General features: G+C 41.5%; 2 protein-coding genes across 2 annotated transcripts in view; one reads left to right on the top strand and one right to left on the bottom strand.

Moving 5' to 3' along the window:
* Nucleotides 1-12,738, top strand: part of GGCT (gamma-glutamylcyclotransferase) — a 1,150,694-nt gene that overhangs the window by 822,096 nt on the left and 315,860 nt on the right. The window lies entirely within an intron of this gene.
* Nucleotides 1-12,738, bottom strand: part of MINDY4 (MINDY lysine 48 deubiquitinase 4) — a 131,906-nt gene that overhangs the window by 60,346 nt on the left and 58,822 nt on the right. Inside the window, exon 7 of the mRNA XM_050783224.1 lies at nt 3,337-3,395. Coding sequence (XP_050639181.1) covers nt 3,337-3,395 — 59 coding nt within the window. The remainder of the gene's footprint in view (nt 1-3,336; nt 3,396-12,738) is intronic.

Raw genomic sequence — 12,738 nt, 5'->3', positions numbered from 1 at the left:
GCCCTGAATGCAGGGAGTTGGTTCAGGACCATACAGCAGGCCTCGGGCCCAGATGTGGTGGGAACACCACGCAAGGGAAAAACAAAACACTCCAGAATGACATGTTGGCCAGGCAGACAATTTGTAATGTAAATGTCAGTGGTTTGAGAATGCTATTTTTAAGGTCCTGGTTTAAATGTCTGACTGAAAAGAAGCAAAGGATTTTGTTTCCCATACCATTCTATGTGCTTTTTGTAGGATGTATGTATGTATGTATAAAGTAATTGGATTTTATTTCAATAGGGAGTCAAAGACACCAAGGGGAATGATGTTCATAGGAAGATTCCATAGGGAGAATGGTCCACATAGCTTTTTTCTGGGAACCTGTGCAGAATTTCCTACTGACCACAAGATATCTTCTGGAAGTGCCCCAACACCAGAAACTCAGAACCCTTCCTGGCTTCAGTTTCAATAAAAGACCCCATCTCTTCTCCACCCTTCTACCAAAGCCCCAGGCTGAAACCTCTACCCTCTCTCACCCACCACGCCAGTCCAGCCTCTGGATCACTCTGCCTCCAGAATGTCTCATATTCTGTCCCCCGTTGCCTTTCTCTCTCCACTGTCACAGGAATATGTCCTTATGTTTCTATTTGCTCAGCAAGAGCATTCTTGAGCAGCCATGATGTACTAGGGATGATGTGGTCAGAGGTGACTAAGGCCCCACCCCTTCATTCAAGCAGCTCCCTGCCAAGGGAGAGACAGAGCCCCCTGAAAAATTACAACATAACCCAGTAAGTGCTGAAAAAGGGACGAGTGCAAGGGTTTTCAGAGCAGAGAGGGAGGCAATTAATTCTGCCATAAATGCTCAGGGAAACTTCCCATAAGAGGTGATATTTGGGCAGGTACTGAAATACCCATTGGATTTCCCAGGTAACAGGGGTCTCATTACCTCTTCTCTGGACTACGCCAAGAGCCCCTCACCAGTATCCCAACATCTAAGCTTGTATCCCTAAAGTCTATTCTACACCTAAGTCCAGATATAGCCCCCAAATGCACAGCCCTAGATATCTCACTAGCACAGAATCTCTGCCCAATGACTTGCTGTACAGCTCTTTAGCACAGCACTCAAAATCATCTTGCCCAGCCCAGCCTTCACTTCAGCCTCATCTCACACTGACCCCCACACCCTCCCTGACAGGGCCATTACCTCTAGCCAATCTTTCTCACACATACACTAGGCTTTTGCCTATGCGGCTCCTTCCACAACTCTATTTGGCAAGATCTTGCCCATTCTTCAGAGTCCAGACTAAATACCTACACAGTATGGAAGCTTCCAGAACTGATATGGTTTGGCTGTGTCCCCACCCAAATCTCATCTTGAATTGTAGTTCCCATCATCCCCACGTGTCGTGGGAGGGACTTGATGGGAGGTAATTGAATCATGGGAGCGGTTACCCTCATGCTATTCTCATAATAGTGAGTTCTCATGAGATCTGATGGTTTATAAGGGGATTTTCTCCCTTTTGCTGGGGACTTCTCCTTCCTGCCGCCATATGAAGGACATGTTTGCTTCCCCTTCTGCCACAATTGTAAGTTTCCTGAGGCCTCCCCAGGCCTGCTGAACTGTGAGTCAATTAAACCTCTTTCCTTTATAAATTACTCAGCTTCAAGTATGTCTTTATTAGCAGCATGAGACCAGACTAATACAGAAACCCATCACAGAACTTGGCTTATTAAAGCAGTTAAGCACTGCTGGGCATCTGCTTCATGTGTTGCTATGGGAAGATACCTCTCTTCCTTTTTCCTACCTACCCCACCCTCCAAAAAGGCAAGGCCACGTTTTATTCACCTTAGTCTGCCTTCTACAGAGCCTTGCATATGCCCTGGCAGGTAATTGCTGACAAGAGTTTACTGAATTGAATCAAAGTAAAATGAACTGGGGTGGAGAAGGAGTTCTGTTCCTCCAACCAAATTTGATTTTTGTTTCTGAACTGCTCAACCCCCAACACCCTGGCCCCCACAAGACTTCTCCTTCCTTTCTTCTCTTTCATGAACTCCCTCCATGACTGGGTTCCATGGTCTCCTATCCTTCACCTTCTTCTCCTTTCCTAAATCATTAGCTGAGCCATTAGCAAAGAGGAGTCGGCCTCCCTCCAGAAAACATATACACACACACTTCAAACAGCTGCTTCTGAGAATTGCTAACAGCCTTCCTTCCAGTAGAAGCTCTCTGGGTTCTGAAGACCAGGAACTGCTTTGCTTGTGTCCAAACACAAGCAGCTTTCACTGCAAAATCTTAAAGTGCAGTGGTGCACAAAAAGGGTTTGGATGCCAGCACTTCCTGACTCCATGCTGTACTCTGCACAGCCTTGCACAGAAGTCTACCCCATCTGGGGAGTTCTGAGGATCTGCTGCTTCTGGGATGAGTTATGCAGAGTAAACAAACCCCCACTTCCGCCTCCACAGCTCAGAGGCCTGCACCTTTCTTTCAACTTCATCAAAGCAAACTGTCAGACTACACGTCTCACACAAGGGAGTTCTAAATAGAGGCACTGCTTTCTTCCTTCAGTTTAAAAAGGAGAGTTCAAAAGGGAGAAGAAGAGCATGTGAACAGCTCTTGTCTGCCCAAATGTTACAATAGGTAAATTGTTGGCTCCAGAAGAGGAGCAAATGTTGGCAGCACTCAAACCTCATCCTCTCATGGTCAATCCTTGGTCTCAACATCCTCAATCTCTAGCTGCTTCTGCAAAACCCTGCAAACACATCAGTCTTTGGAGAGTAGGAAATTACAGAAAGAGAAAGAAAAAAGTTTGCTTCAAAACTAAAGAGTGGAAGGAAACGTGCTCTATCTTGATCTCAGAGAGCAGTTACACAGATATACACAGAAGTGAAGATGCAGACCAGAGCACTTAAGGTTGTACACTTAATGCCTTCACTGTTTGTGTCTTATGCCTCCCTAATACACTGATAAACTTTTTAAAAGGATGGGCCTTCCCAGACAGAGCTATACTGATACTTTGAATGAGAACTGTTTTCTGGAGACCTTAGTTAACTTACTAAGGCCATTACTGAATGGCCCTAAAAAAAAAAATACCAAATGCAGAAAGAGCTTCTCTGGCCCCACAGTGTAGATCCAGGATTGACTGGTCTTCTTAAAAGGATGTCCCCAGGAGAGAAGGGCAAGCAGTAGAAGACATCAATCAGAGAGAGAGTAGTCTGCTCTACTCACTTGACTGGACCCACTTGCTGAGGTCAGGCGGAAGGAAAGGGGCCCCCCACCACCCATCTCCCAGACAGAGCCAATGAGGACCTCTTGGGCCCTGATGGGCACAGCACAGGGGCACTCGCTGCACCTACCGAGCTGCAGGGCACCCAGCTCATCATCCACCTTGTCAGACGTCAGCAACTGATTTTTCCTGGAAAATAGAAAATATCAATGTACCAGAGGAGACTGACAGAGAAATGCAAACGGCAGAGAAGACTGTTAAGAGCGATGGACAGACATTCAGGAGACAGGTCTCTCTAGTCTTGGCCTCGCCTCTGTGTGCCTTGAATACTCCCCCTCTCTCAGCCATAGGTTCCACATGGGATGGGACCAAATAGCCCCCATGATGCTTGTCGATTCTGTGTTCTCACAAAGAGACTCATACACCAGCCAATACAGGATGGTCAGCTCTGTAGGTTGGTATTTGCCAAGCACTGCAGATAGGCTATCTCGCCAATTTCACTGCAATACTTTTGGGAAACATACACACGCACAAACAAATCAAGTTCTTGTCATCATTGCCCAGAATCTGTTCATCTCATCTCCATGTTTTTTTTGTTTGTTTGTTTCCTCTCTCCTAGCTTTCTGGTAAAGCCATCAGCAGCTATTTATAAGAAACCTCTGAAATGCACCAAGGTGTTTAAAGGAACCCTCCTGTATCTTCCTGTTACTTAAAACATTGCCATGTGATTCTGATTTGTAAATTCAGGTATGTATACACAGAGCTTTCTTAAAAGGGTGGACCCTTTAGGGGAGCATTTTCTAAAGCTCCCTTTAGATTTTTCTGTTCTCTAGCATGCATCGATCTGAACTAAAGTAAAATCATTTCTAAACAGAAGGTATTAAAAATAACAATATTACTTCACTCTCTGAAAATTCATTTACTATGTTAAAAAATGACAGCTCTTTTGAGTGTGGCATTGAAATATATTTTCCTCCAACATCCTTGCAGGGTAAGATATGATTGAAGTAACAATCGTAATCTTGCCCTGGTGTACTCTATTGAATTGGTTTCCTCCTGAAGATGTATGAAGGGGCGTGAATGGAAGACCTCAGAGGACACACAGTACCAAATCCCTGAGTACACACTTCTTCAGACTCCGGGTTTCTTTCACTGGCGCTAGAACATAGAACTCCCTCACCCCTCCTCCCAGGCAGTCCTCATCCTCCTGTGTCCTCCTGGACTCGGTCAAGTCATTTGCCTTAATTCAAAACCACAAAACCCCTCTGCCCAACACCACCAGGATTCTACAGGCATTCTTGTGGGGACTGGTGGAAGAATGAGCTGGAAAGAGGAGTTAAGGCATAGAGGGGTGGTTAGAGGGGTGTGGAAGGGGCAATCAACACTGAGGTTGTGTCAGAGCACCCCCACCCATGAAGAACTGCACTTTCATCAGGAGCCTCTTCCAGCCACACTCCTCCCACCTCCGCCTGCTCTGCAACAAAGGGCTGAGGACCTGAGTTCTACCCTGCCTATCCCATCTGTCACTGCTTCATCTGGAGATGAAGGCAAGGCATCCTCCCCTTGCTGTGCTTCAGTGTCCCTTTCTGAAAATCAAGGACCAAGGCATTGGTACTAAGCCTCTAAAATCCCCCTTGAATGATTTCAAGCAGGGAACAGCAGCAGCAAAGATATCTCTCTAACATCCTGCATTCAATAACATCTCTCTTGAACCCCCACCTCTGCTCTCTGCCTCTTCATCTCTCACCTAGATTATTTTAATAGGCTCCTAACTGGTTTCCTGACCCTTAGTGTCACCCACCCTCGTTGGCCCCCAACATTTTCACATGGCTGCCAAAGTCATCTTCCTAGAAAGCAAATCTGACCACGACACTGAAGCCTGGCTCAAATTCTTCTAAGAGTCCCCATCATCACCATCAATAATAACAATAATCACATGTATTAAAATAACAGCAAGAATACCAATACATTCCTAAAGGCTCCTTTGACTGCTCCACACACTGTGCTAAATGCTTTGCAAGCCTCAAAAGTCATCTACTTCTCAGAAAAGCTTTATGAAGCACTTATTTCACTCAATCTCAAAGACATTTAGTAATTTTCCTAGGGTTACACAGCAAGTAAGTGGCAGCACAGGAATTTAAACCCAGGCAGTAACTCCAAAGACAACGGCAATAACTACATTTACTGCTTCCTTATAAAAATAAAATCCAGGCCCATTAGTGTATCCTGCAAGGCTCTCCATGACCCGGCCACCTACTGCCCAGCCTCATCTCACTCTGGGCCATCACATTCCACCTGCATTTCCTCCATGCTGATCGTCTCAGCTCATGCCTCTATATCTTTTCATAAGCTGCTCATTCCATCTAGAATACTCTGGCAAACAAACTTACACTAATCCTCTAAAGCCCAAGTGGAACATCAGCTTCTTCTCAACTCCAAAGAACACATTCATTCATTTATTCACTCACTCACCCAGCATATGTGAGGCTATCTGGCAGGCCTATCTATCTCACTACCCAGAAGAAACACATTACACAGATACGTAAAATGAACAGACATTAAATGCAATGTCACGTGGTGTGGTAGGCTGAATAACGGCCCTCAATTATATCCACATCCTAATCCCTGGAACTTCCTTGTGAATGTTACTTTACATGACAAAAGGGATTCTGCAAATGAGAATAGGCGAAGGATCTTTAGATGAGGAAATTATCCTACATTACCCAAACGGGACCAACGTAATTACAAGGATCCTTATCATAAAGAGGTAAAGGGAGATTTGACATAGAAGAAGAGAAGGCGATGTGAACATGGAAACAGAGATTGGAGTGATCTACTTTGCAGACAGGAAGGAGCTACAAGCCAAGGAATCCAGGTGCGTACTAGAAGGCGAAAAGGGCAAGGAAACAAATTCTCCCCTGGATCCTCAAGAAACAACCAGCCCTGCCAACACCTTGACTCTAGCCCAGTGGAACTTCAGCCCTCCGGAACTATGAGATAATAAATTCATGTTGTTTGAGGCCACTTAGTTTGTGGTAATTTGTTATGGCAGCAATAGTAAACTAATACACGTGGTAAGAGTTACAAGCAAGGAAGAAGAAAGGACTGCAGGATTATCTTGGTCTCCTCTGGATCTCGGGTGTCCAGCATGTAGCCAGTGCTCCATAAATGGGTGCTCAGTGCCAGATGATTCTCACAGAAGCCAGGTGGCTTACACAAGGTCACATGACTTAGAAGTGCCAGAGTCAGGATTCAAACCCAGGCTGCTGGTTTCAAATGCTCTACTCTGCTCTTGCCTCGATTGTCCACATCCTTCCCCTGCTCAGAAACTTCCATGGCTTCCTGCAGACTACAGGACAAGGGCCAAATCTCTCAAATGGTTCCCTTGGCTCCTGAAGGTAGGCAGGTGGCCATGAGCCCGCTGAGATGGTGGGAATCATGTTACCACTGGGTAGGGTACAGCTTGGCCTCTCTCTCTGGTCATAGGACTTCCACCCAGAGGGCCATCCATCAGCTACAAGAGCCCAGCTCAGATGCTTTGTGCCGGGTTCCCATAGATCTCATCACCAGAGACTTCAATTATGCTTCTATGTAGAGAATGTGCTTATTGTTCCTTTCATGTCTCTTTGTGGCATAAGCTTTACAAAGTTTAAAAGGTCAGTTTAAAAACATGTTCTTCCCTTTGAGTGAAACTATTCTGAACAACAATGACAAAAAGATAAATCAAGGGATTCAAAACACTTCTTCAAAGTGTGATTGTTCAGATAACCCAGAGACATGTGTCAAAGTATGCAACTAATAAATCCATGGGGGCCAACTGGCAAACTCCACTCGCCCCTCTGCTGAGGCCTCCACCTCCCACCACAGCTCTTCTCATGCCCCGCCCGCCCCCCGCCCGGGAGAGGCACGAGCCAGGTCGCTGCTGGTGTTCTGGGCTCCAAGGGACCAGGACTCAATCTCTGAATAACTGAATCCTTGGCTTAGTGAAAAGAGTCACTCTCACATAATAACAGAGAAGAAGCCAGGTGTGGTGGCTCATGCCTATAGTCCCAGCATTCTGGGAGGTGGAGGCGGAGGCAGGAGGATCACTTGAGGCCAGCCTGGGCAACACATCAAGACCCTCTACAAAAAATAAAAAAATTAGTTGAGCATGGTGTCACGCACCTGTAGTCCCAGCTACTTGGGAGGCTGAAGTGGGAGGATTGCCGGAGCCCAGGAGTTTAAGGTTGTAATAAGCTATGATCATGCAAGCCGCTACCTCTAAAAAATAAAAATAAATAACAACAAAAAAAATAAAAACTGAGAAGAGGAGATGCTTACTCCTCTGTGTTTGTTACTAGATTCTTGGCTAAATTAGTTATGGGTTCTAAAAGAAAGGCATCTCATGAAAATAAAGATACTGATCACTTCCTGCTATGGTTTGAATATCTGACCCCTCTAAAACTCATGTTGAAATTAAATCCCCAATGTGGCAGTATTGAGAGGTGGGGCATTCAGGAGATGATTGGGTCATGAGTGCTTTGCTCTCATGAATGGATTCATGGGTTCATAAATTAACAAGTTGTTATGGGAGTGGGATTGGTGGTTTTCTAAGAAGAGGAAGACAGACCTGAATTGGCACACTCAGCCTCCCCATCGTGTGATTCCTTGAGCTACCTCAGCACTCTGCAGAGGGCCCCCACCAGCAAGAAGGCCCTCACTAGATGTGACCTCCCATCCTCAGACTTTCCAACCTCCAGAATTGTAGGACACAAATTTTGTTTCCTTATAAACTACTCAGTTTCAGGTATTCTGTTATATGCTACAGAAAATAGACTAAGACATTTGCTATATATTTGACGAAATATCAGAACCCAGTGTCAATGGAGTTCAAATTGGCCCCATTCATATGGCACAAGAATCTAGAATACAAGAAATTAACATAAATTTTTCGGAAGTCAGTGATACCCCAGCACACCTAACCAAAGTAATGTAAAATAATCTGACAGAGCACTTCTACAAACCAGTTCATACAAGATTCCCTGGAAGAGAGAGGTTTTTTGTTTTTTTATTTGTTTTGTAAGTCCTACTAAAATATGCTCAAAATAAAAAACTCTTAAGCACATGAGAAACGATGTACCATGAGTGAAAGCCAACAGACACAGCAAATAGGACTCCCAAAGACTCAAGATGGAGCAACAATCTTAGAGAGGCTGTACATTAGAAAGATTAGAGAAACTTTTTAAAAACAGGAATGGAAATCATAAGAAAAGAGCTAGACATTATGAAAAAAAAAAGAATGGGCAGCTCTGAAGAGTAAATGTAGTCATTGAATGAAATAATGGGCATATAACAATGGTGATAGATAATATATTAAATATTGAAAAAAAATTCATGAATCTGCTACTGAAAGAGGAAGGAATAAAGGACAAGAAGGAAGAAGCTGCGGGGAGTGCAAGGAAAAGAGAGAGAAGATGGGCAAGCTCTTCTCTACAGAATACCGTCAATGAATGTAGAAGGAATTATAAAATTAGAAAATCATCATTTTATACACTCCAATTTAATCATTTATATGGGAAAGGGTCATCAGTAGATGCCAATACAACTGGATGGAAGGTTTTTGAGGAACAGGGTATTCATATGGTCTGAAAGTTTCAGATTACTTATTAATTGCCAAAAGGAAAGTTATCTTTACAATGATAGAGAGAGTGACATATACCACCTTAACCGAGTGATCCAAATTAGCATCATCAAAATAAAACAAGCTGGCATTAATGTGGTCCTGATGTGATGTAACAGGAAATACACAACATCACTTCTGTATTGTCCTTCCCAAAAAAAAAAATGCTTAATATAAACCTAATAATGAAACAAGACAACAAATCTAGAATATGGGTGTTCTTAGGAAAACAAGCCCATTCTCTTCATGAAAAACTAAAACTGAGGTTAAAATAGACTAGAGGCTCAGTGCAGTGGCTAACACCTGTAATCCCAACACTTTGGGAGGCCAAGGTGGGCAGACCGCTCGAGCCCAGAAGTTGGACAACAGTCTGGGCAAAATAGTGATACCCCATCTCTGCAAAAATAAAAAATAAAAAATTAGCCAAGTGTGGTGGTGCATGCCTGTAGTCCTAGCTGCTGGGGAGGCTTGAGGTAGGAGGACCACTTGAGCCTGGGAAGCCAAGACTGCAGTGAGCTGTGATCGATCACGCCATTGCACTCTAGCCTAGGCAAGAGTGAAACCTTGTCTGAAATAAATAAATAAATAAATAAATAAATAAATAAATAAATATTAGACAGGCACGTCAACCAAGACAATGGGCAAACCTTGAATGGATCCTGGATTGAAAAAAAAAATAAAGCCTAAAAGAGAGATGTGATTATGGGCTACATGTCAGATAATTTTATTGAATCAATATGAAATTTATTGGGCCAGGTACACTGGTTCATACCTGTAATCCCAACACTTTAGGAGGCTGAGGCAGGAGGATCACTTGAGCCCAGGAGTTTGAGATCAGCCTGGGCAACATGGCAAAACCCTGTCTCTTCTAAAAATACAAAAATTAGCCAGGCTTGGTGGTATGAGCCTGTGGTTCCATCTACAGGACTATGGGAGGATCCCTTGAATCTGGGAGATGGGAGGTGACAGTGAGCCAAGATCACACCACTGCACTCCAGTCTGGGTGTGAGAGCAGCAAGATGAGAAGATGAGAGAGAGAGAGAAAGAGAGAGAGAGAGAGAGAAAGAGAGAGAGAGGAAAGAAAGGAAAGGAAAGGAAAGGAAAGGAAAGGAAAGGAAAGGAAAGGAAAGGAAAGGAAAGGAAAGGAAAGGAAAGGAAAGGAAAGGAAAGGAAAGGAAAGGAAAGGAAAGGAAGGCAGGCAGGCAGGAAGGAAGAAAGAAAGAAAGAAATGTTGTGGGTATTGTGGTCATGGAGGAAAATGTTCTTGCCCTTAAGAGATGCATGCTGAAATATTTACAAGTGAAATGCCAGGATATCTGTATTTTCCTTTCGAATGAATCATCAGAAAAATACGTGTATATATAAATACATATAATATATATTGGGGAGGAGATGAGAGAAAGAAAGAGAAAGAACAAATGTGACAAAATTGTATCAATTGCTGAATTTAGGTGAAAAGTCTACAGATACTCATTGTACTCTTCTTTCAAGCTTTTTGCAGGTTTGAACATCTTTAAAGTTTGGAAAAAATCTTTTGGTAAACATAAACAGTAGATTAGATACAGTGAAGGCATCATTAAGTACTAAGAGCTATCAGATGACATTACTCAGACTATCACCAATCAGTAGAGATAAAATGCATGAAGGAGCAGAGACATGGAGGAAAAACTTCTAAAGTCCAACCTACATATAAAAGAAGCTCCAGAAGGAAAGAATAATGAGAATTTAGGAAGGGAAATACCTGAAAAGGTAATTACTATGACCTTTCCAGACATGCATGCTCACAGAAACATGAGATTCAAACGGACATGTGAAAATAAATGCACACCTAGACATGTCATTTTAAAACTACCGGAATACCAAAGACAATGAGAAAAATCTTAGAGAAAAGGCATATTACCTATAAACAGTTACAGCAGACTTCTCAATAGCAATGACAAGGGCATAAGACAATAAAATAACATCTTCAAAGCTGAAAGAAAATAACTGTCAGCTTTGAAATTCCCAACTAAAACATCATTAAAAGTAAGAACAAAATGAAGACATTTTCAGACAAGGATTAAAACAGTTAACTATCACAGACCTCCACTGAATGAATGATTAAGGACTCATATCAGGAATAAAAGAAATCAGTAAGCATTTAGATAAACCTAAATGAGAACTGGCAATAAAAACAATTAAAATAATAACAATAGCAACTAACTTAAGAGTAGTTAAAAACAGCGTGAAACTAAAACACCGGACATAATAAACAGGAGCATGGGAATGGGAAACGATCATCAGAGTTAAAGCTTCCCAAAATCTCACACTTTTTTGAGGGGGTAGAGGGATTGATTAAAGTCAATTAAGATTAAAAATTTAGAAGTAACCGCTAGAACAATAAAAACATAATGTATAATTTCTAAATGTGAAAAGAGTAGAAAAAAATACATTTCAGTTAATTCACAAGTAAGTGCCACTGTGAAAAACAGTCTGGGAGTTCCCCGGAAAGTTAAAAATAGAATTATTCTGCAATTCCATTTTTCAGTATACACCCCCAAAGAACTGAAAACAGGGACTCAAACAAATACATGTGCATAAACGTTCACAGCAGCACTATTTACAATAACCAAAATGGGGAGACAACCCAAATGTCAATCAACAAATGAGTAAATAAATAAAATGTTATATATCCATATAATGGAATATTATTCTGCCATCAAAAGGAATGAGGTATGGATACATGCTACAATATGGATGAACCTCAAAAACATTATGTTAAGTGAAAGAAGCCTGACACAAAAGCTTATATGATTCCACTTATGTGAAATATCACAGATTGGTAGTTGCCAGAGACTGGGGGTTAGGGGAGGAATGGAGAAAAAGTGCTTAATGCATAAGGGATTTTACTTAGAAGAAATGAAAATGTTCTAGAACTAGACAGAGGTGGTGGTTATACAACACTGTGAATGTACTAAATGCCACTGAATTGTTCACTTTCAAATGGTTAATTTAAAAAAATAATGCAAGAAAAGAGGAGAAATGATATAAAGAAAAAGTGTAGCAAAAGGGAAGTATGAAATATAACAGGACAAATAAATTCCAGTAAATCAGCAATTATACTAAAGGCAAAAAAATTAAACTTGTCAGTTAAAAGAGACACAGATTGAATTACTCTTAAAAATTATCTATATGCTGTTTTAAGACACATGATAAAAAAGCTTAACAGTAAAGCATGGCAAAAATATACCACTTGTATACTAGCCATTGAAAAGATGATGTAGCTAAATGCTATCAGATAAAAACAGACTTTGGGATAAAAAGTATTATTAGTGATAAACTTACTTACTAGAGGATAATAAAAGGAAAAATTCAACAGAAAAATGTTTCCATCATGAACCTCTATGCTCCTAACAACACAGCTTCAAAACATATTATCAAAAATTTGACAGAACTATAAGGAGAAACTGTTCAATCCATGAGCATAATAGAAAATTTTAACACATATCTCCCAGCAACTAACAGATCAAGCAGAAAAATAACATTAATAAGAATAAAGAATATTTAAACATTAAAATAACATGTTTGATCCAAAATATTCAACTGTTAAATAATATATTCTTGTCAAGCACAAATTTATAAATATTGACTATACAGCAGTCCACATATATGTCTCAAAAAATTCCAAACTGTGTTTCTGACTACAAAGAAATAAAACAAGAATTCAATAATAAAGAGATAGCTCCTCTACATCCCCCCAAAATAACCCATGCATTAGAAAATTTTAAAGAAATAATGGCAGAAAAGATTTCAAAATGGTTAATGTTAAAAACACAACTTATAAAGTCTTATGGGAGGCAGTTAAAGTAATATGGAGAGGGCAATGTATAGCAT

The sequence above is a fragment of the Macaca thibetana genome, chromosome 3, assembly GCF_024542745.1.
Source record: "Macaca thibetana thibetana isolate TM-01 chromosome 3, ASM2454274v1, whole genome shotgun sequence".
Classification (NCBI taxonomy): domain Eukaryota; kingdom Metazoa; phylum Chordata; class Mammalia; order Primates; family Cercopithecidae; genus Macaca; species Macaca thibetana.
This window is presented reverse-complemented; position numbering and strand designations above follow the sequence as displayed.